Below are 25,393 nucleotides of genomic sequence, written 5' to 3' on the forward strand. Positions count from 1 at the left end.
TTGTATATGCAACATTTGTTACAATAATCCAACAAACACGAACCCCATCTATTCGTTGCTTGGACTTTGAATATGTGTATACTGTGTCCCTTTTAAAGAGGAGTGTCATGTGAAAGGAAAACTGTCTTTGTTTGCTCATTCCTTTTATATTTTTACTGTTCTTCCTGCAAGACTTGCTTGTACAGTTTGAACAGTATTAAAGGACATAGGATGAGTAATAAATAAAAATTATTTAAAACTCATAATATCCATATAGATGCACATGTGTATATACAGTACTACACACACACAGTTTAGTTCAGTTTAGTTCAATAAAAAAAATACATTCAGGACCCTCTGCACCCTCACAGACACATTCTTATTTTTATTTGTATTTCATTGATTTTATTTGAATATTTATTTCAAACTATCAACACCAGTTGAAACAGACTCGGTGTACCACTCTGCAGTTTTGCTGGACCTGGCTGTGCTCCTGAGGCTTGTGAACCACAGCTGGCCTCTCCTCAGTCGCTTCCACCCTTATGTGCTTCAGTACTCTTTGTGTGTAACACCATATTCTTGCAACTCAAATCTCCTTCAGGTCTGACCTTTTACAGTCTGTTTTACAGTCTGACACACTCTCTCTAAGAAATGATCACCTCATTTTAAAATGATTTGTTGAATGCATTCCATTGGTGAGCCAGACCCTGGATTCTTGGTAATTTATAATTATGCACATTATGAAATACTCTTAATAGAAACAATAGGTTATAAGATTTGTCAGCAGGCCACAGGCTTTACAAACATTCTACCAGTAATACTATGTCAATTATTAGATCTCAACGCCAGGGCATTGTTACCTGACACTAATGAAGTGCCTTACAGAAAATGTGCAGAGCTTCCTTTCTGCTTACCACCAAGAATGGAAATTCGAGAAATTAGATTTACATAGAGAAATACAATATTGAATATTGATTTCACAATGAAAAGAGCCATATTTGAAATTCAATCTAGAGGCTGGTAAGCAGGTACGTACACCTGGTTACGTATTTGTCCACAAAATGATGTTCAGCTCCACTCCTAACCTATGGGTGTCGCCATAGGTATTATCTTTGGTACAGTTTTTTTTACGAGGGAATTCTTCCAGACCAGAATCCAAACGGAAAACGGATAACTTGAAGGAAAGCATCTTGAGAGAGTAGAAAAGAAAAGATGTAAGTTATTTTCAGTTTTCACCGATGAGGAGAATTATCACAGTTTCCCAATAGCAGACACAAGTGCATTGAAGTCAGCGGATTATTGTTATGCTATCGTTAAAATAGTTATAACGATGCGTTCTTGAATGGTATTCCAAGAACTAATTGGCTGCTTAGCCAGCCAACTTGATGGCAATGAAACAGATTCGTACTCCCGGAAAGCATCGTGTAACGACCTGGCTATCAAGCTAATTATACGTCAACAAAGTGGCTGACTAGCAGCTAATTTTATAGTGTTGCTAAACGAAAATAACGTTGTGTTGTGTGGTCTGACTTGAAGTTATGGAACAATATTATAACGAAGTGCAGCGTACTTGTGTTTGCGTAGACATAACTATTTCAAACCTTGACTTGCATCGACTGACTTTGAAAACAAGGACAAGTTAGCAGTCAAGGTAGAGATAGCTGGTTTATGCGTAACGTTAAATGCAGTTCACAGCATGAAACGTCAACAGAATTTGATAAAGTTCGATAACTACCTAACTTGGTCTTTGTAACGCATTGCCTTTGCTAGCTAGTTACCTTGGTAGCAAACGTTACAATCTTGCCAGTTATGAATACAAGCATAGAGTGTTTTTAATTGGATCGGAAATTGGTTGAACGGCATCTTTCTGAATTCAGTAGCTGCTGTCTGAGCCACCACTTAACGTTGTTGTCGTGCAAGACGTACGGTACAATTGGGCGTTAGCTGTTAGACACCTAGATTACTTACAGCACTTAAAGGTGTTAGTTATGTTTGATATATTAGCAGATTGCTAACTGATATTTACGATGTTTCCTGCTAAAGTAGTATCGACTATACGATTTGCTATCTAGCCCCCTAACTACCTTTTTGCGAGTTTGCAACGAATTTTCAATTGAACGGTAAATTTATTGGGTCAATACCGTGTCGCTTCAGATTTCCTGAGTGAAAATGTCCCGAGTTATATGTCTGCTTGCATGAAAGATTAACGTTATGCAGATCTGTGTCAGTGTGCTATGATGCTGAGCGTGCATTTGAGTTTATTGTATTTTTATCGTCAAGTTTTTGAACTTACCATTGTAGAGCCGCTCCCACTGAAGGCTACTCTCGTTATTTGACAGGGGAGAGTTTCCAAGCATTTATCAACAGGCTTGAAACATAGGGAAGTACATCTGAGCACATACACATTCTAACACATTTGCAATGTATGTGTATGCGCGCCACTAAAACATATGGTTATGACAGTATGAACAACTCTGCATGCCAGGCATGCAAGGACACAAGTGAGCAAGGACGCATAACGAGTCCATAGTTTATGCAGCAGCAACATACCCGAATAGGTGCATTGTCTTGGCTTGTGATGGAACAAGAGTGACAGACATTTTATTTTTGCTTATTTTGATTGGACCAGAAAGCATTTAAACTATGTAGATATGGTAAGATAGCAGCTGGCAGTATTGCGGTTTTTTCATCTACAGATTTAAATGGTTAATTTATAGGGTTTTAACCATAGGTAATCATCAGTAGAGGACCACTGATATGAAACTAGGTTTTAAGACTACACATTTTTATAATAAAATGTGTCATTTCTCACACAACTTTAAATAAATTTGTTGAAGTAAGGTTACATGCAGAGAAAACAGCTCTACTTTTGTAGATCCAAAGCATGACTTAAATGCAAGACTCACACTCCCATTAATCTTCCACCTTTGACAATGTAACAATTTAAATATTACAATGTTTAGAACTGACAGTTCATTCTGTCACAGATATACAGTACATCTTGTAATGATACTGATAACATTTTCCTTGTTTTCTAAACATTTGAGCATCCCACCTAATAGGAACTGCTAATTTGAGATAGTTGTGGTATGATGTTCCATGCTTAACCATCCAATTCTGTCCAGTATAGTTTGCAAGAAAGAAAAAAAAAACAAAAAGGTCTAGTATGGATATAAGTCAAATATATTCATATTCTATGAATATGCAATAATAATGATTTGTCCAATATTAATTGCAAATGCAAAATTAAACATTGCCATTCTTATTCATAAATTTTGGTGCATCCACATTACTTGATTTTCAGCTGTAGCTTCTTGACAAACTGCCCTGCTTTGCCGTTCACCCTTTTGCCTTGATGCTGCAATAATGCTTGTAAATGCAATGTGATTGAACATGGAAAAAGCTTTGCATTGCATCCAAATGTCTTCTCTGATGTCATGTTTTTCCACACAGTCCCTCTTTCGTATTCAACAGTAGCAGTTACTGATACATTGGCACTCTCACATGCTGTCTTGAATACTCCTACAGTTACACTTGCTCTGCCTAGACTGTTTAAAAGCCAGTGTTGTGAACCATGGTTCAATGAGTGGTACCATTAAATTGCCTGGATTGTAAGTAAGATTGTAAGTAAAAAGAAACATGAGCCTGTATTTTGAGAACAAAAATGTTTGATGGGAAATATAAGCAGATATTATTTTTGTAACTGTCAATTATTTTATTGATAATTATTAATTATTTGATATGTTGTCCCAGCATTAAAAATAATAACAAATTGCTGGCTGCATGAACCGGGCCATTCCCTGCTTTCTAGCACAGCCTTTACTTTGCTTCTGTGACAGTGTGCTTTCTATGATGCATCACATAACATTGCACTCTTACCACATTACCTTTATTGCTTCCTGTTGTGTGGTCAAAAGTCAGCCAGGACCACTAGCTTAAGTAGCACTGTGGTGATGAACAAGAGAGGACGATTATGCACTTCTTCCCTCATGTTTTGTGTTAACTACACTGAAGTCTGGTATGCAGAGGGACACAGTCTTGAGGATGCATGTCAGGTATCATAGATTTTTACATTTAGGAAGATGACAAAAATATGAACAGCCTTACGGTCTATTAACCCGCGGTTCCCACCAAACATACCTTCCTTGGGCAAGTGGGCAAGTGTAACTTTCATTCTTCTTGTGAACATAGGCATTTTAGTCTTAGTTAGTTCCGGTCAGGCCCTTAATGAATATACTGTATGTATAGGTCTGCATTTTCAAAATGATTCATTTTGTGTGTTTTTCATAATTTTGTGTGTTAAAAATTCACTACATTGCTCAGTCATATTCGTTTTAAGATTTTGTTTGGTGTATTATGTAGGGGTGCACCGATATATCAGCCAAACATCGCCTTGTTGACTGCCATCGGCCTGTTGGCAAATAAGATGACATTTACCGATGGCAGTGGCCAATGTTTATCTGTTGTGTTGCATCAGTTTTGTGCAGGCTAAATATTGTGTTGGTTATTTGCGGTCTGACTCAGACAACGATAGCCTACTCAGCTGCAGATTTGGAGAAGATCCAGTAGGTGGTACTATAATTACCCTTATTCACATGGCAGCCATTTTGCTCATATGTCACGCTCGAGGTGGGATCAGGATAACTCTTCAGTCAGCATCTATGACAAAGTGGACGAAAGGTTTGACGTGTGTCTGTACCTACCTTTTGAAGAAATAAAACAAAACTGGTTTTAAGGTTATATCCACTAAGTTTAAAGAAAGACCTGGCACACTTAGCTAACTAGCTAGCTAAAACACTCACTACAGACTACCTAGGTAGCTAGCTAGCTAACTATAATGATAATTTGGTAGCTATCTAGCTAACAGTACTAAAGTTGTCAGAGTAAAATTAACTATTTGGTCAGAGACATGATGAGGTTTTATTAATTTGATAGCTAGCTAGCTCTTAGTAATATGACAGCTGAGCAAAGTGCGTGAGAGCCAAATTAGCAAGCAAGCTATCTAACTTTCTATGTTGTTTTTATGGTAGCTAGCTAGCTATATGTTTGTTTGCAAGGTGATATTTGTATTTGGCAGCAGAATGTGATAGTAACTAGCTAGTTATGTTTATTGTTTTGTTTGTATTGTAGCTAGCTAGCTAGATTTGTCTTTGTAAAGTGGTATTTGTATTTTTCAGCTGAATGTGCAAGTAGCTAGCTTGCTAATTTGGCTTTCACTCACTTTGCTAGCTATTAAACCAATACAGCTTCATCATATCTCTTATGAACAAATACTTAATTTTAACATTCATACTGCAAGCCAAGGTATTGACTTCTGATTTTAAATACCGTTTGCTAGCTAGCTAGCAACTTAACGTTAATTAGATAACTAGCTAGTTTCCCTGGCACAAAAGGGGGAATAAATAACAACAAAAACAAAATAAACAAACAAACATAAAACATCGGCATCGGCTATCGGCCGAATTGTTATTTTAAGCATTGGTATCGGTATTGGCCCAGAATTTTACAATCGGTGCATTCCTAGTATTAAGGAAAAGAAAGCTATAGAAAGATTTTCCTTAGGTGGTTTACATTTTATCATTACAGTGGAAGGTTTGCTTTCTTTACCACTGTCTCACATTGCCTACTGTTTTTACTTTCACCCTGGAAAGTGAGCAGTTTTCCCTTATATTACTGTCAAAGATTGGTGTTGCATTGTATGCACTGTTCTGGTTTTACACGGCAGGTATTTAAGAAACAATCATATTACAGTTATATCAGCCACAATGATTGCCATTATATAGTCAAGTTTTCTGTAACATCCTTTCCAGCGGTGCAGCTTACATTTAATGAGGTTAAATGTGTAATGTCTTAACAGGATTCAAGTGTTGAAATAAACAGATTAATCTATTACATTGATAATGAACTGTGTTTAGTATAGATAAACGATCACCACTTACAGCCACTCTGACTTGAATATAGTTCACTGTCATAGTAAAAACACCCTGTCCACTGTTACATTTGCATTATGGATCCTTTTCTCTAGAGTGATGTACATAGCTTACAGATTTTTTCCATGATATAGATTTATACAGTTGGATATTTGGAAGCCAATTTAGGTTGCCCAAGGATACAATAGCAGCGGCCCACCAGGGAACTGATCCAGCGACCTTAGGGTTACAAGCTAGCTCCTTAACCACTATGCCACGCTGCTGTACTAAAATAAGAATAAATTTTCCAGCCACACATGCTAATGATTAATTTTTGATGAGCTGCTTTATAATACTCTAAATGAATTACATTAGAACTCCCTCAGGAAATATTGCCCTACTTGTGACTTTTAACAGAAACAGTACTATGTTGGAAGTGTGATAAAGCTGCTTTTTTGAGTCTGTCAAAAAGTCTATAGGCGTGTTTGTGTTGTGTTTAATCAGACTTTATTGTTACATTAGTAATGGCCATGGGTTCGATTACAGTATGGTTTAGAGTATACAGTTTTGGAATTTATTGTTTGAGGATTGGATAATTAGCTATGATTGATAATATAGCTATGTTGCAAAATGCAATTTTAAGTAGAGTGTTTTGGCAGCATAACAGTATAACACAAGGAAAGCACCTGTTGCTGTCACAGTTCCCTGGTTGAAATCTCAATGAGCACTTTTGGGACAAGATTACAACCAGGGAACATGAACAGAATCCTAGCAACCTGCTGGGAGCTCTGAGCTACTGTAACCACATAGACTGTTTTGCTGATGTAATGACTCCAAATTGACTACCTCCTACCTCTCAGATTTATTGTAAATTACAAGTTTATTTTAAATGTTAAGTTATGTCTGTGGTGCATTATAAATGTAGCTTACAGGTGTTACAAGTGTTTATTTTTCCCCCATCTGTCAGGCAGCAAGTACTTTTTGAACACATTAAAATATATTGTTTCAAAATGACTGACACTAAACACGTGTACTGTGTAATGCTGCTATATGTGGGGATCATAAGACTCTTAATTAACTCTATTTGTTTCTAGGCCTTTCACTTCTATGATAAATATAAATTGTGTGATAAGTCCATTTAATTTAGATGACTATATGGGAAAATGGAAGCTCCTGAATATTTTGTCACTACAGTGAGAGAACTAAGATGCCACATTGTGATTTTGTAGTCTTGGGAAGAGTTGTCTTATTTTTTTTTATCTTTCTTTTGCTTCAGTCACTGTAGCTCTGTTCCCTTGATTTGCAGTGACCTGGTGATAGAAGGCTGTGTGCAGATTTATCCCCAGGGAAGAGAGAGATGCAAGCAGTCAGTCGACGATCCTCTCTGCTCTCCACTCTTACAGAGGAACGAACTAAGAAAAATGGAACTATAGTTTTATTGATTGTCAGTGTTAAGTTGGGTCATAACTTGTCAGGATTTTACTTTAGTTGTTACCCCCACATAAATAATGGTTTTATTAAATTCCAGCAGGCCGATCAAGTTACTGTTGAGAAATCTTGTGCTGCATATTTAAGATGGGGTCCTGTAAAATTCATTCATTTCTATCTAACAGACTGTTTTAAAAGACTGGATATATCCAGGGAAGACACTACTTGTTTAGTGTTGTCTACACCACTCCTGCTGTGTCAAATCCAGATCTGCATTCAGTCCACAGCTTCATCAAAACTGATAAATTAGGAGCTAATTGAAAAAACCTGCATATACTGTGTTCAAAGGAACAGGAGACTCTGGACTACAAGAGCTATGCAAGCGCACAGTCAGTCCTAGCAACTTTGACAGCTATAATTAGGTGAAAAAACCTTAAGTTAACAAATCATGATGGTGATGTTTCCTCCTTTCAGATAATGAGAACTGAGGAAATCAGTGTATATATATAGCTATTTAAAGTTACATATATATAGTATGTAGCTATTTAAAGCTATTTAACTTGGTCTGTCTCACTTTTAAGAAAACCTGTCATTATTATGACATAATGTTTGCATAATTACATAATCAAAGAATTGTAGTGCACAAACTTTACCTTAATTTTTGGTCACTTGACAAGATCAAGCTACAACAGTTATCATAAAGACTCATTTGATTGACTCTGCCTACCATCAAGTGTCACAACTCCACCCATGGCTCCTGCTGCCTGTTATCACCAGCTTCATTATGACACTGAAGCTGCAATGTGGAAATAGGAATGGTTGTAGTACTGCCTAACAGAACAGACAGCAGGGGAGCAAACAGAACCAAAATGTACATTACAGTTGTGACAGTGGAAAAGCTCAGATGTTTCTTGGTCTTTGTAGTCATAAACTGTCTCTGCTGATAAGAGAATACCTCAAAACGAGTTGAGTTCATCATTTCCCCCCTTTTAACTATAGATATTTTCTTTCAAGTAGTGACTTCTCACCTATGGTGGACCATACGAGCTCTGGACTTACTCCATCTCCAGGGTCAGGGCAAATTCAGGATCCCATGGATATTAGCGCTCAAGGTATGTTGAAAATTTTTAATGTATGACTGATCCACACAGTGGTGGTAGTGGCCATCTATCATGCCAGTTCCTCATCAGCATAATTCCTCATAAGGGTTATTATTACTGTAAACTTGTAAGGACAGTAGAATTCTATATTTTCATAAGATGAAACACAAATTCTAAAACACTTAGAGCTGTTAAATTGCATCACCAGTCCTACCTCACAAAAATGATGCTCTATTGCATTACCTCCTCTGTCTGCACCGTTATAGATTCTCTCACTTTCTTTCTTTTAGGATGTGCTTGTGGTTGTCTTGATCTTTTCAGCTTTACATAGTTCAGGAAATTTTAAGTGCCATGTCCGATTGTACATGCGGTTATGAAAGCTGTTAATCAGTACATTCATTACTGCATAATATCTGCATTTGACAGTTTCAACAGTCTGTGAAAAAGGGGAACATTGTAAAATTGATGCTGAAAAGTCAGAGGAGTCTGGAAAATATGTGAAGACGACCAGCAAGGAGTTCAAAAAGACTTGGGGATTCCGCAGGACCACCATTGTCCAAAGGCAGGTGTATGCAGATATAGACACACAGAACAACAGGAATGTGCATCGCAGTGCCCGGCAGGCTAAGTCCAGGGGCAAGCTGGAGGGGTACCTTTCAACTGCAAAACGTGGACAAGGGGGGAGGAGGAGCACCCCTGCCTTCCTGGAGAGCTCCAAACCCCCTTCCCAGATGCCAACAGACGCCGGCACTGCCTCAGAAGCCAGCTTTGACGGGTACATAGAGGCCAAGACCACAGAGGTATCTGCAGGTACTAGGTCACCCACAGAGACAAAGACTTGCAGGATGGAAATGACACGGAGTGGCAACGTCAGTGACGATGAAGACAGTGATGAGATAACCCTGAAGGAACTGCAGGAGCAGCTGAAAAAGAAGAAGAACCTTATGGAACAAAACAGAGAGGTCTGCTCTGTTGACAAGAAACATGAAGACAGGAGCCTTTGCAAACCCGCAGCGGTTGAGCTCGGTGACAGGCAGCCATCTGGAAGTCCAGTCACGGGAATAACTAAGAATTCAATGCGCACCCGTAGTCCCAGAACCAGAGTGGGTAGATATCCCTTTACAGACAGTAATGAGGAGGAAGGTACGGGTGAAGAAGAGTCTCGTGTTAAATCCGACAGTGATGGCTACGACCCCAATGCTCTTTATTGTGTTTGTCGGCAGAAGCACAACAATAGGTATGTGTCACTAGGATACTTTCCCTGGAGCTTGGGCCATAAAAAACAGTGCTGTTCTTGGTTTAACGTCTTCCTTATAACGCTTATTGTCTGTTTTTTGCCCCTGTATTTTTGGAGCTCTTTTGGTGTGTGTCCTCCACCTTCAAGTGTTTTGTCTGTGTGCAGGTTCATGATCTGCTGTGACCACTGTGATGAGTGGTTCCACGGGGATTGTGTGGGCGTCAGTGAGGCACGTGGCCGACTTCTGGAGAAGAACAGGGAGGAGTACATCTGTCCCAAATGCACCATGCAGAAGAGCTGCCCAGCAATCTCCAGTAGCTCTGAGGATGACAAACAGACCACTGCAGTAACTGAGGAAACCTCATTGCCAAGTCAGACAGTGCCCCCATCTGGTGTTGAGGAGACATCCAGTGAAGGGCAGATGATCAAGGGGAGAATTGAGAGAACCACTAATCCCTGTGGGAAAAATAAATTGAAAATATTCCAGCCGGTAGGTTTTGAGCTTTAGCAGTGGAACTAGTAGAGATGCATTTACTCATTGATGCACATAAATTGACCAAATTCAATTATCATATGTCTCTGATAAATTAACATTGATTGTCTCATACAGCCACAACATACTGATGTGTTTTATCTTTACAGAAACTAAGGTTTACATTTTTAACTTTCATGAATATTTCAAGAAGTCGAGTAGTATTGATCAGTTCAATTTTGGATATAAAGGATTTGGACATTTGGCTTAATTTGCTTGTTTAAATAGTTTCACTGCAAGATGATATAATGTGATGAATTGTTTCTAATTGACATGTATCCTAGTCCAGGTATTGATGCACAGTGAATCACTGCTGAGCAAAAGTTAATACCATTACTAATTTATGAACCTCATAATTCACCCACATTTAGACATCCTGTTTATAAGTGGTTATATGTGTGTTTCGTGTCAGAAAAATTATGACCATTACAAATACTGATTGACATTGGGTTTCTTTACAGGTATTGGAGGCTAGTTCGCTGTCCAAATGTATTGGGCCTGGCTGTGATAAAATTGCCTTACCAGACTCGGTTTACTGTGGTAACGACTGCATCCTCAAACATGCTTCAGCCACAATGAAGTTACTCACCAACATGAAGGAGCCAGTATCCAGAGAGAAACCTAGTATCCTAGCTTGGAAGAGACCTGTAGCAGAACCCACTGCCAAGGTAACAAATTTATTTTGTTGGACATGGCAAACTGTATCCAGTCCATACGGTTCTGAACGGCGGGATTTCTACAGGTTTTAGAAATGCCATCCAGCTGATTAACACCTACGTGAAGGGGTGATCCAAATTCCTAACCAATCTGTGACTCTAAGACCTGAGCTGAACTCAACACCAGAAGCTCCCTGCACATCTCAAAGACTCAGAGTGGATACTGTTCCAGAGTCTTAACTGTAAGGGATTTATTTTCATGTTTCAGTGTAACGTACTTAAAGCCCATAATTTTAGTTTGTGTGGCTCTTTTGACAGACTATGTCCCTGTGTGTAGTTAGTGAAAAATAACACAATTCAAGATTCAATGTGGTGCCAGTAGGAGTGCTGAATGAATTCTTTACATCGTGCTGGCCCTTCATCCCATGTGGTAAAGGTCTTGAAGCTGGAAGACAAAACTTATTTAGCCTATGGGTGAATAGAAACAAGTTCATTTTTACTGTGATGGTCTAATTTTAATTGGTATGCACCTGTCTGCAGCATCAGAAGAGGTATCTCCGAGAGAGGACGACAGGGAAGGAGTTGGCGGGGCCGTGCAGAAGGGTGGAGGAGGAAGAGTCTGACAGTGAGGGTGAAGTGGAGATGGAGCAGGAGCCAGATGCGCAGGCTTGGTCCAGCGACCATAATTACAATGCAGTAAAGCCAGAAAACTCTACAGCTATTCCATCATCTGTGTTTTATAAGTCGTGTATGTATCTCTTAGAGGTTTTCAACACAAAGATCCCTCTATTTCTTATGATTTTTTTCAAAGGCATCAAAACTTCATGTGTCTTTCACAGCCTTAAAATCCCTAGTCTTACTCATCTGAAAACAAAGATTCTCTTAAAAATGGAAATCGCTTTGGTGAACAGACTTAATATGGGATACTGGTTACATTAACAAATCACCTTCATAGTTCTGAGGTGTTTCATTATATGTTTTGTTCATGTTTTAAACAGCAGTGCAGATACTGGGACCGACAGCAGGTAAGAACGTAATGCTCTATTAGCTCAACTAAATTATGACTGTCCAGGTAAGTATTAAAGTTAGAAGACACCAAAGTCTAAATGTTCTTGGAAAAAGTAACATGAGCACCTCAATTGCAAATTAACTGTTGATAAAAATCACCCTCTGATGATTTAAGTACTGGATTAAGGTGTACGAATAATACACAAGAAAACACAGAGGATTGATTGTGTTTTCCCAGTTGAAAGTTGGTCTGTGCCCTATGTAGGTTTGAGTATAATATGAACTAGTTTGATTTTTCTCAGAAAGGATTGCAGTAACACACCACTATGTCATTGTAATGAAGCGGGGCCAATGGAAATAATTCATTAATGCAGCCATTTCTTGCTCCCCACATGAAACATTTACAAATCGGTCCTAGGTTACTCTTTATCATATAGTTTCTTATGATGAGCAGGTTGATGTTTGATGAAGTTGCAGCACATTGTTTAATCCCCTTAAAGGGGTTTCCAATGTCCTCTGTTGTTGCAACGTCCCATACATTTTGATGGCCCTCCTCAGCAGGTAGGTTGCAGTGTGTTTTTTAATCATGAGCACGTCTTTGATGAAAATTTTCAATTCACAAGCAAGTAACACTTGGAAACCTACAAGAGTTTCATATTACATAATGAAAATTATATTTAACTGCACATTGAAAAGACTCATGAAATATAGAAAATTTGTACCACAGATTTCTCATTGTTTGACATGAAATCAAACATCCATTGACTGCCAAAGTATTCCACGGCCACATCATTGTACTCCCATCGGCAACGGATACGCTGCAGTTCAGGAGAAGTGCATTGAGCTGGGCTTGGAGGGCTGACCAAGCTGTGTTGAATCACCAAAAATAGAGCTGCATCAAGGAAGTGATTTCGACATACACAAATGAATCTATGAGAGACTGATATGCAGTTTGGAACCCGCCAACTACTAACCTGGAGTGTAGGAAGATTCAGGATAGCACTGTAGAGTCTTACTGGACAGCAAAGTGAAGACGTGCTGAGAAGACTGAAGACTAGCAGAACCCGCAGGAACACCCTCAGGACTGATGAGAGAGGCAGACTTCTTGGGAGAATATACACGATTATGTCCATACGGCTTACGTAGCTGCAGTTCAGGCAAAGGTCTGAAGGGCAATCCATTTTAATAGTCACTCATTTAAACATTAAACATCAAGCTACGATAGAAGAATTTAATCCTCTAAGCCCTTGAGCAGGAGCCTATTGGAACCCTTCAAAAAGCAATGGAAAAAACAGTGTTGCAAGGATACTCATTCTAGTTAATAGGAGTGAAAGTGGCACTTTCCTACAAAGTTTGTTGGTGCCTGGATCAGTGCATTTGATTGTGCTGCCTGCTTGCACATCACAGTGGTGATGAATATAAAGCATCTTACAACATTTGCTTTAAAATGCTTGTCAGTAAGTGATTTTGCAACAAAGTACAAGAAATGAATTCAAAGAAAGTTAATTGCTCCTGCCTTTAGAGAGGTTTGATCATTTTATTCACAGCTATATGTCTTGAATCATACTTGGAGTCCTTTGCTTTGTGTTAACTGTAGCAGAACAGTAGGACATTGGGGAAAAAAGTTTTTAATTTACACGCATCAAATGAATTTAAATGATTTGCTTGAAGTATTTGTATAAATTAATTTTTCAAATTTACTTTGGACTATATTGAGCTACATTCATTCATGCTTCACTGTCACAATATAGATTTGCAGTATAAATATTTCTCCTTTAATTGTAGCAAGAAGTGGAAATTGAATTTGTGTTCAGAAGTTCACTTGCTGAAGGGGTTTCTTGTTTGGTTTTAGTATTTTGCTGGTGTCACTGAAACAAGAATAGTCTTGCTTTCAGACATGCCAAATCTGTAGCATATGGGCCTCTAGTGGTGAGAGGGAGAAGTTCATCCTTAAGGGAGTTGTGAATATGGTCTGCTGGCTGCCTTTTCCATGTACATCTTTTATATTCAAAGTTGTGGAAAAATACTATGCCAGTTTTACATTGTCAGTGTGTAGCAGTGTTCAAACAAAATGCATTAACATGCATATAGTATAGTGCCCTGGAGGGAAACTCCATTAAAACTCAATATCAATAGTGTAAGTGGTGCTCAGTTGGTAGGTCTTTCTATTTGCATGAAATTATTTCTCTTAATTATAGCTCATTTAAATTCACTACACAGTAGGCTTCACAAGTGAGAACGGAAGTAATCATTTTCCACAAAGGCCTACAAGAAATAAGGTGTCTCAGTTTGTGTTTCTGTAAATCCACAGTCCTGAAGATTTTAGAGATGTCTTGAACAAAAGCCTTTCAAACAGATTAACCTTATTGATCTATAAAACAGCCATCAAACAAGCTGCATCTGAATAAAATGAGAACTCGGATGTTAAAAATGACAGTGTCTTCAAGGTGAAATTACTCCGTGACTTTTCATGTAGGAAACCTGATTCTTTTCAGAATGAAAAAGATATGGAAAGTGGGTAGTAGATTTATGATTAGAGTAATGATTCAGGAGTGCAGTGACTACTGATTGTTTAGTGTTTGTTTATATTCAGAATGGCCCAGCCTGCAGGAATCTGGCTAAGGCCAGACCACGAGAAGCACTTTCTGTCAGTGAAAGGCTTGACCCTTCTCACATGACAAAAGAGCCTAGAGCAGGACTGTTTTCTTATCATTTAAGGCTGCAGTTAAAGACTGGGAGTAAAGACACTAGATGGTTTTTTCAAAGCATACCTGTGGGACTTGGGTCTTCTGTGAAACTGCAAGCTCATGCATGGGATGGTTAATGCTTTCATGTGTTGTCATAATAAACAGATTTCATGTCCCTCGTATGTTGCTTAAAATCCATTTGGATGTATTAAGGATTAAATGGATCACTTTCAATTAGGTCTTACGTATGGAAGTACTTCCAGATTAATGATACAGCTTTGTCATTATGAAACTTTGTCTGAAGTCTTTTCAGTTCTCTGAATAGACGATCACTTGTGGAGGTGCTTACCTTTGTGGAGGTAAGTCCACCTTTTCAGACTCACAGATAGCTATCATACCTCCTCCTGTTGCAACAGCACTGACATTCACTGAGTAAAGGGAATTGACAGTTCCTTCCAGCTATAACTGCTTCAAGTCATGCAGGGAGCCTTTTCAATGTGAATATGATGCTTTCGTACTGTCTGCTTTGTGGGCATTTCATTTGTAGATAAGTATTTTTTTTGTTTTCTTTGTAGTGATTTTTTAAAGTTTTCAGGACACGTTAGCTTTGCTCATTACTGCTAAATCATAGTGACTTTTTTCTACAGGCTAGAAACTAACATTAATTTCATTTCATCTTTCATAGCAGTACTTCCATCCATTTTTGTTTATAGTTACATCTGTTATGACATCTGACATATTGGCTACCACAGCATTTCCAAGTTTTCCTGGGAATATGGAAGTCCTGACCAATAACAGACCTATGCCTCTCAGTGGCTAATGGGCTAGAAGTTCCATGTAATGAAGGCTGAATACTCATGAGTATGATTTTCCACAACAGTGGAACTAAGATCATGGCCAGTGCTAATAATGCTCAGAGAAGTTGTTTCACCTCACTGGATGTGAGAGAAGTCAATAGGTAAATATGGGGTGCTGTGGGGCAAAGATAAAAATAAAATAATTTACAATAAACTGCCTGTTTCCTTTTAAATATGTAGCGTGTTTTGTATGGGCATTGATTCTGATTCTGTGGAATTATTGGCATAACATTTGATATGCTGATGTGTTCTGGGTTTGTAAAGCACTAATCTACCAATATTTTAACAAGTCACAAATATTGTTTGGGAGGTGGTATCTTGTGAAATTGTGTATGTTGTGTATGTCATCATGTGCAGTGCTCAGATGAAAGTGGAAAGGCTATTTTAAAATGCTGCTTGGGATTGAAGAACCACCATAATTCTGCCATTTCTATTCTAAAATTGTTTGCCTTTGTTTGAGAGCAATTTTCTTTAAATAATCTTAGGGAGAAACTGCTAGTGAATATGCAAAGATTCCCATAATGAGGGCAATGAAGTGCCAGTGAAGCATGAACACATACCTGGCGATTAAATGGATTGCAAGATATGAGTCATAATTTGATATTGCATTTAGCATATTGATGACTGCAAACTGTGTATTGTTTTTGTTGAAAAGTAGAAGCCGACAATGGTTTTAATGTGCTTTCAAAATAATGTGTATCATCTAGGGTACTTAACATGCTAAATGAGAAGTGTGTGTGATCCTCAGTTTTCCCCGTTATGTATTTAAATAGCTGGGAAGGAGAGAGAAGAAAGGGTTGGCAAAAAAGAACCTGGACCTTCACAGAAGCCATCTCGGGTTGTGTCTGCCTTACTCAAGGAAAGTGAGAAGCGATCAATCCCTGGAGGCATTCCCGCTAAGAAAAAGAAGCAAACGCCACCACCTTCAATCTACGGCAGAGATTCTAAGAAATCCAGTTTTCACCGTAGGAAGTGTACCTCTTCTAAATATTCAAGCCCAGCAACTGCCCCCCAGCGTTCCAGCCAGTCAACCTCCAGGCATTATGTTTCCGGGGCTCTGCGAGTGAGCAAGACCACTTATACTATCCCCAAGAGGCTGCCTCAGCAGGATTCTCCCCCAGCACCCTCCATCTCTGTCTCTTCCTCTTCAAGTAGAGAGCCAGTGTCTTTGGCTCCCACACCTACCTCCAGGGCCTCCCAACTACAGCCCAAAAGCCAAATCAGACATAATATTCGCCGGTCACTTACTGAGATCATGTTCAAAAGGTATGAGCATACATCATTTAACAGGCCGCTAAATGAATGTAACTGTGATTATGAATGCAGGCATGGCACTCACCTTTCCCTCTGAGACAAAGATTAAAATTAATAAGGGTGGTATAATTATAATTATCTGGAGCTTTAAATTTTTTTTTATTTTTCTTCATTCTGTTTATTTATAAGCACAGTTTAAGTTGCATTTTGGTGTGCAGAGGAGGCCGTATTATTTTCAAATGAAGGCAGACATTATGCTAGAAAGGAAGGAGTTAAAAGTTATTAGTGCATGGAAATTCATGATTTTGTGCCCTTTTTAGGGTGAGTGACAGTGATGGCCTACATATATCTGCAAGTGAAGTTGGAAAACTTGCCATCAGCATTGAGAGGGAGATGTACAACCTGTTCTTTGACACAGACAGCAAGTACAAGAACAAATACAGATCTATCATGTTCAGTTTGAAAGACCCTAAAAACAAGGTGAGGAGAGAAACCAGATGACCTTTACTTGCTGCTTTTGCTCTGCTGCTTTACAACATTTATCAGGTATCTCTGCTGCCAGTTTAGTTCTTTGTTATATCACATGAGTTTACTCATCAAAGTGACCCATCTTTTCACAATGTAGGTCATTGCTGAATTTGTACAAAGCAGTGATGCTGTTAAGGAGATCTTCTGGATGGTTGCAGGAACTTTTCTATAGGGTTATCATGGGTGAAGTCACCCCCTGCAAGCTTGTCAGATTGAGCCCAGAGGAGCTCCTGTCTACGGATATGTCAAAATGGAGACACAGGGAGGCCACTGAGGTAGGATTCACTACATACATATATACATATATATTTGTATATATGTTTGTTTGACATACTCACCTGTTTTACGCAACAAACGTCCATGGTGACTCCAAGGTTCAATGTTTTGGAAGGTTCTAGAACCCAGTCCCAATGCCCAGCCAGAGCATCAAAAACTGGACCTGATGCAGGAAGCCCCTCCTAATTTGGATGAAGAGGAATCTCCTCCCTTGAGTGGAGATGTATGTATTTCTGCCACCTCATCAGCTCACATGGGCTGTGTGCTTCTCTTGCTTTATTTCCCATACTACCCTCACATGTTACACGTCTTTCTGTCCGGACAATTGTAGCTGAATCTGGACGATCATCCCATTTCTGATCAATGATTGACAGACAGCAGTCTGTCTTTCCTGCAGACTTCCTTTCTCCTTAGTCTGGTGCTGCCATTCTACATGCACTGTATACTGCTCATTATTCCTAGCTTATAAATCAATAACTGTCAGTAGTGGTACATTTCATCATTACTCTGGATAAACCTTTTTTTACAATCTGGATAGAATATTTGTTTTAGCAAAATTAAATGTCTAGACCTTTAAATGTTCTCATACATTAATCTTTTTTCATTTGTCATAGTTGCTATTAGGCTCCAGACATTTCATATAAACTCTTGCCAATATAAGACGGTAAGAAATGAGTGTGTTGATTTGTGTGATGGACTGTGAATTTTTGTTTTAGGAACAAGAAGAGCTCAGTCCCACAGCTACCCCGGTTAAGCACAGCCAGCCTAGTGTAGTGAATTCTGTCCCTGAAATCTTTAGCAGAATGCTGAAGGACACGACTGCAGAGCATAGGACTCACCTCTTCCACCTCAACTGCAAGATCTGCACAGGTAAAATCATAGCAGAAACAATGAAAGGCTCACATACATATCCCCTGTCTGCGCTTGTCCATTTAGCTACATGTTTGGCTGTGTACCACGCACAGTGGTTATTAATGTGTTTTTGTATCACTGCACTAGGCCAGATGTCAGCAGATGAGGAGCCCATACCAAAGAAACTCAAACTCTCTGTGTCCTCGGCCACCAAAAGAACTGAATTGAAAGATAAGGAAGTGCCTTGCACTTCCAAGAGTGGAGAATCTTTGGGCGATGGAGTTTCTTGTCCTCCACTGGACAGCGAAATATCCATTATTGAATCCCCAGCCTCCCCAGATGACAGCAGCAGCACTGTGTCATTGTCCCAGTCCTTTACTCCAGTCACCATCCCTGAAGAGCCCACTGTCAGCATCACAGGCCGGGATCCACGCACAGCTAGCTACCGCCCTGCCATTGCTGTCACCTCAGCTGTCTGCAGTGTATCCACTAGCACTAAGTCTATGCCTGACATCAAGCCAGTTCTCCCTTTACCTCCACCTTCATCCCCTGCTATTCCTAAATCTATCCTGCGGAACCGTGCCTCTTCCCCACACATACGATTCTTTGGTACTTCCGGATCCTCCTGCAGGTGCTTTTACCCGTCTGATGGCCTCCAGTTGTATGATTTGCAATATATATTACATATAATATACAGTATAGCTTGTTACCATGTACACCATACAACAGAAGTGCTATGTTGTGCCTTAAGGACATTTCTATCATTGAGTGAACTTTCCCATTAAAGCAGAAGTAAAGAGGATACTTTTGGAGGCTTTGCAAGTATGCTTAAAAACAGTCAAATTAAACATTACTGGTCCTGAGATTTTCCCGTTTGTGTGTTTCAGCATGACGGACTCTCTGTCTTACTCCCCTCTGGATGGGGAATCAACTGTGTTCCTTTCAAAGCAAGAGATATTGTGGAAGGGCTTTATCAACATGCCAACAGTGGCCAAGTTTGTCACCAAGGCTTATCTGGTTTCCGGGTCCTTTGAGTACTTGAAAGAGGTTAGTCCTCTGTACTAAATCACTGTCGTAGACAGGCTATATTTCTCAAGTTTAAGGCAGAGATCAATACATGGCTGAAATCAAGAAGCTCATTCATAGATATTAGTAAAAGTAAATGTAATTAATCTAGTTCTTGCTGTTCAGGATTTGCCAGACACTATACAAATTGGTGGAAGGATCTCCCCCAACACAGCGTGGGACTATGTTGGTAAACTTAAGACATCACTCTCAAAGGTATGTTATGTCTCACAAACATAAACTTAACAGGTACATAGTGAATGACATGGCTGTTTAGGTGGAGTGGGTTCATGCAGCTGTTTCATTTTGTTCCAGGAGCTGTGCCTGATCCGTTTCCACCCAGCAACAGAGGAAGAGGAAGTGGCGTACATTTCCCTTTTCTCTTATTTTAACAGCAGGGGCCGCTTTGGTGTGGTGGCCAACAACAGTCATCACATCAAAGACCTCTATATCATCCCACTTGGTGCCAAAGATTCCATCCCCTCCAAACTCTTACCCTTTGAAGGGCCAGGTAAGCATCTCTAGGGAGGTTACCAGGTCTCTGTGTCTCGGGAGTTCATATCTAATTTAACCTCATGGTTCATCCAGAGTGTATAGTCACACAATATGTCTGTCTACTCCGTTAGGTTTTAAATTTATGCGCTCATTACAGTTTGAAAAATGGTAAGTACTATATTGTCCATTAATATATAAGACAAATAAGTGTTTTTGATTCAGTGAAGATTTATCTCTTAAAATGATAAAACTTGCTTCCAAGCTGACTGAAATTCCTTTGTCCTTTGACTAAATATCTTTTGGGGTAAGGTTTCGGAGTTTTTTTTTTTCCTGCTGAATGTATACTTATACAATGTATAATTGTTTAATGTATGATTTTGTACCACATTTCCTAAATAAAGAATTTTGTCCATATCAGGGTGGTGTCACTCTCAGGTTTCACAGGTTGTTCTCAAGATGTTGAAATATATGTGAAATAGGATGTGATGTGTATCCACCACATTTCACCAACATATTAATTATTTCCACTTTGTGGAGCCAGGACTTTTGGGTGGTAAACACAAGTGAGAGTTGTACAGCATTCCTCACCTTTTATAAATTGATGCATTTCGAGTACTGAAGTGTTCAGAAGTTCTCCAATACTGTTCTCTTTGCACAAATTCTGCTCCTGTCATCTCTTGTTTCATTTGACTGCTTTATAAACACTTTGAAAGCTAAGCACCCTGACCTAGGGGAAGACTCTCAGTTCATCCAAATCACTGCTCCACTCAATCAGGTTAAGCTGTGGACCAGAGGTCTAGCTGGAGGGGCATAGGTGTGAGTTGAAGGCAGACGCCACTGATGTGAAAATTAAACAGGATGACCCGAGCAGGGCAGGGCACAGGAGTTTGTGGCATGTTACAGTTTTCATCACAGGAGATACAGAAGGATCCCGTGAAGAGCCCAGGCTAGGTCCACCTCAAAAAAGCCTGGATGATGTATACTAGACACCAATATCAATTATCACACGAAACATCTACAAATATGGACCTGTGCCACCACAAAGCTCTCTTTTCAATGACTTATCAAATTCTACCATTCAGATGCACAATGTATATAACCAATGGTTTTAAGGTTCAAAATGTATTTTTTCAAAATGTATTAAAATCTCCACTGAGCAGTTTTACAATCATTTTCTGTGATGTGCAGCAAATATATAATGGCTGCATTGTAACATGGGTGTAACAGTTGCAAAGGGTGAAGTGCTGACTTCGTCTGCTATAGCCTTGTTGTAAAGAGTGAACATTTTTAGGTATTCTCAGGAATCATACAAAGTCAAATATCTTGCACCATGTGCTTTTTGGTTGAAGCAATCTTTAATTGTCCTACAACCTATAGTTACCTTTGCAGGAAAAAAATGTTTAGTGAGAATTGATGGAGTTTGCTTATGCAGGTTTGTGTATGCCTAGGAAGGACTGAACTGGAACTTTTGTCTCGTTATTAATTATTTTATTGTCTCATCTGTGTGATTAAATATGAGGTAGATTGTTTGATTTTGAGATTTGACAGGGGCTGGGGTCTTGTTAAGGTCACAAGACCAGATGTGCAGTTTTTGACACACTTCCACATTGCATATCATTCCAGACCTCTGGTTGATCATAGGGGAAAAATAAACTTTTGTTTGTTTTCAGCCATAAAGCATTATTTGGCCAGAACCCATGTTGCAAATTATTTATTGTAATTGTATATTTCAGCCATATTAGAATGCTATGTTATTATAGACTGGATATATAACTGGATTATACTCATCTATGTATTAAAATCATTCATTTAAACATTTTAATTAACCATTAAAACAAAATTACATGTACCATGGCACTTACAAAATGGTAAATGACAAACAGTAAATATCTGGTTTTCATAAATGTTTCCTTTAAGGAGCTTGTAATGTGAATGGGGTTGTTACACTGTCAAAACTGTAAAATCTGCTTCAGGATTACATCTGATTACTTGAATGTTGCTCCATGAGGAGAAAGTTCCCGTTTTAATTAGAAAATATCCAGAACATTTAGTGAGTGAATTAGATTCTTCCTCAAATGTTGAAGCTATTTAAAATATTCTGTTTTTTCTTTGAAGGGTTGGAGCAAACACGTCGTAATCTTCTTCTGGGACTGGTTATTTCCCAGAAACAGAAGTGCCCTAAAACCTGCCAAGAGGGTGAAAAAAAGCATTCCAAGATTCATATTCAAGAGACTGTTGACGATAATGTTCCAAGTCCACTTGTTCTTTCCGGCAACTACTTAAAACAGGACAAAGATCAGCTCAACAATCCAGAGAGGCCTATTAGCATAACCTCTCCTGGTTCCCCACCCTCCATTGAGTCCTACTCAAGCTCCCTCCCAAAACCATCAGTTCTGTCTCTGTTACCCTCTGTCAAAGCCTCTACCCCTGTCACCACTAACTCAGGCAGGGATTCTCCATCCTGCATATCTACCATTGCTCCTCCTCCTACTCCACTCGAGACCATCCTGAAAACACTGTTTGGTAAGAGGAAACCTGACCCTGATGCCTCTTTTTCCCTCTCGGACAAAAGCTTGCCTGAGAGGGCGGTGCTGCCTACCCCACTGCTTGATCCAATAGTCCAACAGTTTGGTCAGATTTCCAATGTAGAAGTGATAGAGGAAGAGGAAGATGACAGGCCATATGACCCTGAGGAGGAATATTGCCCACGTGTCAGCTATGAGATGGAGACACCTTTACACATGGCAAAAGCATCTGAAGATGGGAAATCAGCCAAGAATGATTTTTATGATGATGTAGCCTATGACCCAGAGGATGAAACTATCTTTGAAGAAGTGAAAGGTGGCATTAATAGCATCCCAGGCCTGACAAAGGCAAAAACTTTACCCGAATTAGAGAATTCTCTTGTAAGTGACTCCTCAAACTTAGCTGAACAACAGAAGATGCTGGAGGAACTGGACAAGCAGATCGAGGAGCAGGAACGGCAGTTGGCGGAGCAAGAGGAGGCGCTTCGTCAACAGAGAGCAGCTGTAGGGGTGTCTTTGGCCCACTTCTCTGTGTCTGATGCGTTAATGTCCCCACCCTCAAAATCTTTACTAGCAAATAGTCAGTTGCTACTACCAGGCAAAATGGAAGAAGAACTGGTGGAGGAAACTCCACCCACTCAAGTATTTAATCAGAAAAGGGACCCAAGGCAGAGCAGGGATCCCCGACAGGCAGCTGCTAAGAAGCTAACATATGACTCACTGGAAAAAGAGGAGATTGTTTCAGGGGGTTCTGTGGAGGATACATCATTACACCTAAAGAACTCGCAGTCAGACACATCACAACCACCAGTGGTATCACAGAAAGAGCCAGACCGTTTTCTGCATACCATAAGCTCAGACGTATCCATTCCTCTGCCTGGGGAAAAAACAGACCCTGAAATGGAGGGTGATACCCTACAGAGGAGTGCTCCTGCACATACAGTTAAAAACAACAAAAAAACCATAGAGGCTGAAATTGAAAGTAACCCTTACACCAGTTGGCCTAATTCTGCAAACATGTTGAAAGGTAAAGAGATATCAAGTCTTGAGTCAAGCTATTCTGAACAGTCTCGTGAACATTCTCTGTCTAATCCAGTCCAGACACCATATTACAGCATACCAAGAAATGATACACCTCCACTGTCGTTTGAGGACCCTGGAATCTGCTACGATACAACATTTACCAATACATCTATGGCCAGTAGTCAGGCACCTGTCAAGCCACCCATTGTGAGCTCTGAGCGTATACTGTCTCGGTTTCCTTTACAGGCTCCAATTGAGTCTCCCCCATTGCAGCGATCTCCACTCTTGCAGCATGAACCTGACCAGATTCAGTACAGAGATCCATCCCAGTTTAAGCCCCTAGGTCCCTGCCCACCTCTCCATAACCAGTCAAGAGGTGGCCATCAGCAATTTGATGACCCCCAAGAACATCCACACCCAGCAATGATGGTACCAAGAGGTCCACATCCATGTCAACCTGTGGGTCAAATGGGTCCTCTTAATTGTGATATGCCCATGAGTTCACTGCCACTCCAGAATACTGGACAGAGAGGGCCACCTCCAGGACAGTTTGTAGATCGTGATAGTCCACCTCTTGATGGACAAAATGATTCACATCAGCAAAGCGTCAAGGCATACCCTGCTTCATATAATTATTTTGGACCTAGAACTTCCCCTCCACATTTTATTGGACCTCACTCCAGACAGTGTAGTAATAGAGACGCTTCACCCACTCAGTTTCATGGTTCAAGAGAGAACCTCCCACCCTACACATCCAGGGATCCCAATGAACAAGAATATAACATAGGTTCTTATCAACAGCACATGGAGCAAAACCAAGGGCAGACTGTACCACACATGTATAGAGAAGATCCGATCCCTGTACATGCACACTACAGGGGTCGAGTCCACCATTTTGAAGGGCAGAGAGGTCAGGGCAGTGAAATCGGAGAACAATGCTTCACCCCACCAGGCCACTTTGGAGGTCCAAGAGCATCTTTTTACCATTATAACAGTCAGAGATTTCCTTTACCTCACCACAGAGGTTTTCTTGGAAATCAGAGATGCCCTTATTCATCCAAGTTCCAAGGACAGAGAGGGCCTCCACCCTTGCAGTTTGGAGGGCCTGGAGATTATCAGCCAAGCCAGTTCCTGGGAAATGTAGAACAGCCACAATTCCATTTTGATGGTATGCGTCATAAGTCAGTTGGAAGACCACTGCGCCGTTCTGGTCCTTTACTTCCCACTCCCCCTGAGGGTCCCATTCAAGTGCCGAATTGTATAGGACACAGCCCTGACCCACGCCGGGAAGACTACTGGCAGCACTGTCAAAGTATGAGGAGAAGAGGCGGCACCAGAGATGATTCTGAACCACACAACGATGGAACCAGGGCGAGCATGTTTGAGGGATGCCACCATGACAGGGTTAACAGTAAAAGTTCTTTCCATTTGACTGAGGAGAGGCAGAGGGCATTGTCTGAGGACAAGAGGATAGAGTGGGATGACAGACACATCAGGATGTCTGACAGGAATCTGAGCACACTGTGGAGTAGGGAGCGAGAGCATGACAGAGGCTTAGGAAGGGAGAGAGTCCATAGCAGGGGAAGAGAAGCGGAAAGGCATAGTCATGGAGATGGTGGTGAGAGGGACAGGAACCATGAAAGAGACAGAGGTCGAAACAGAGACTGGGACAGGAGAGACTTTGACAGAGACAGAGTGAGGAACAGCGACCAGGAACATAACAGGAGCAGGAGGCGTGATCGGTCAAGGAGCAGAGATCATGAGCGAAGGGAAGAGAATAAGAGCAAAGAAAAGGGATAAGAATTCAAATCTGAAACTACCAACCAGAGTGAGAAACCAGGCATCTGAAGCAGACATCTGAAATAAACCCACATGATTCTGATTCTTTAATGAAAATGTCCAGGGGTTAAAAACACAAAATATGTGGTAGACTAGTTTGTATAACTAATTTATCATATATCTACGATCACAATCAGGCACTG

General features: G+C 40.0%; 1 protein-coding gene across 1 annotated transcript; it reads left to right on the top strand.

Annotated features, from left to right (window-relative positions):
- The first annotated feature begins 1,119 nt into the window (after window positions 1-1,119).
- On the top strand, window positions 1,120-25,383 carry LOC118780360 (death-inducer obliterator 1-like). Its single transcript, XM_036532808.1, has 16 exons — window positions 1,120-1,193; window positions 8,331-8,428; window positions 8,843-9,653; window positions 9,819-10,143; window positions 10,647-10,853; window positions 11,382-11,589; window positions 16,167-16,659; window positions 16,968-17,127; window positions 17,334-17,450; window positions 17,567-17,674; window positions 18,168-18,321; window positions 18,451-18,934; window positions 19,191-19,350; window positions 19,495-19,584; window positions 19,684-19,879; window positions 21,979-25,383. The coding sequence occupies exons 2-16, from the start codon at window positions 8,347-8,349 to the stop codon at window positions 25,209-25,211; spliced, it is 6,828 nt and encodes a 2,275-aa protein (XP_036388701.1). The 5' UTR covers window positions 1,120-1,193; window positions 8,331-8,346; the 3' UTR covers window positions 25,212-25,383.
- The last annotated feature ends 10 nt before the right edge of the window (window positions 25,384-25,393 follow it).

Source organism: Megalops cyprinoides, chromosome 7 (genome assembly GCF_013368585.1).
Source record: "Megalops cyprinoides isolate fMegCyp1 chromosome 7, fMegCyp1.pri, whole genome shotgun sequence".
Classification (NCBI taxonomy): domain Eukaryota; kingdom Metazoa; phylum Chordata; class Actinopteri; order Elopiformes; family Megalopidae; genus Megalops; species Megalops cyprinoides.

Excerpts from the sequence above, each read along its gene's own strand:
- LOC118780360 (XM_036532808.1), top strand. The coding sequence starts at position 8,347 with ATGGTGGACCATACGAGCTCTGGACTTACTCCATCTCCAGGGTCAGGG. Across the intron at positions 8,429-8,842 it reads CATGGATATTAGCGCTCAAG|TTTCAACAGTCTGTGAAAAA; the intron begins GTATGTTGAAAA and ends TGCATTTGACAG. Across the intron at positions 18,935-19,190 it reads ACTTCCGGATCCTCCTGCAG|CATGACGGACTCTCTGTCTT; the intron begins GTGCTTTTACCC and ends TGTGTGTTTCAG.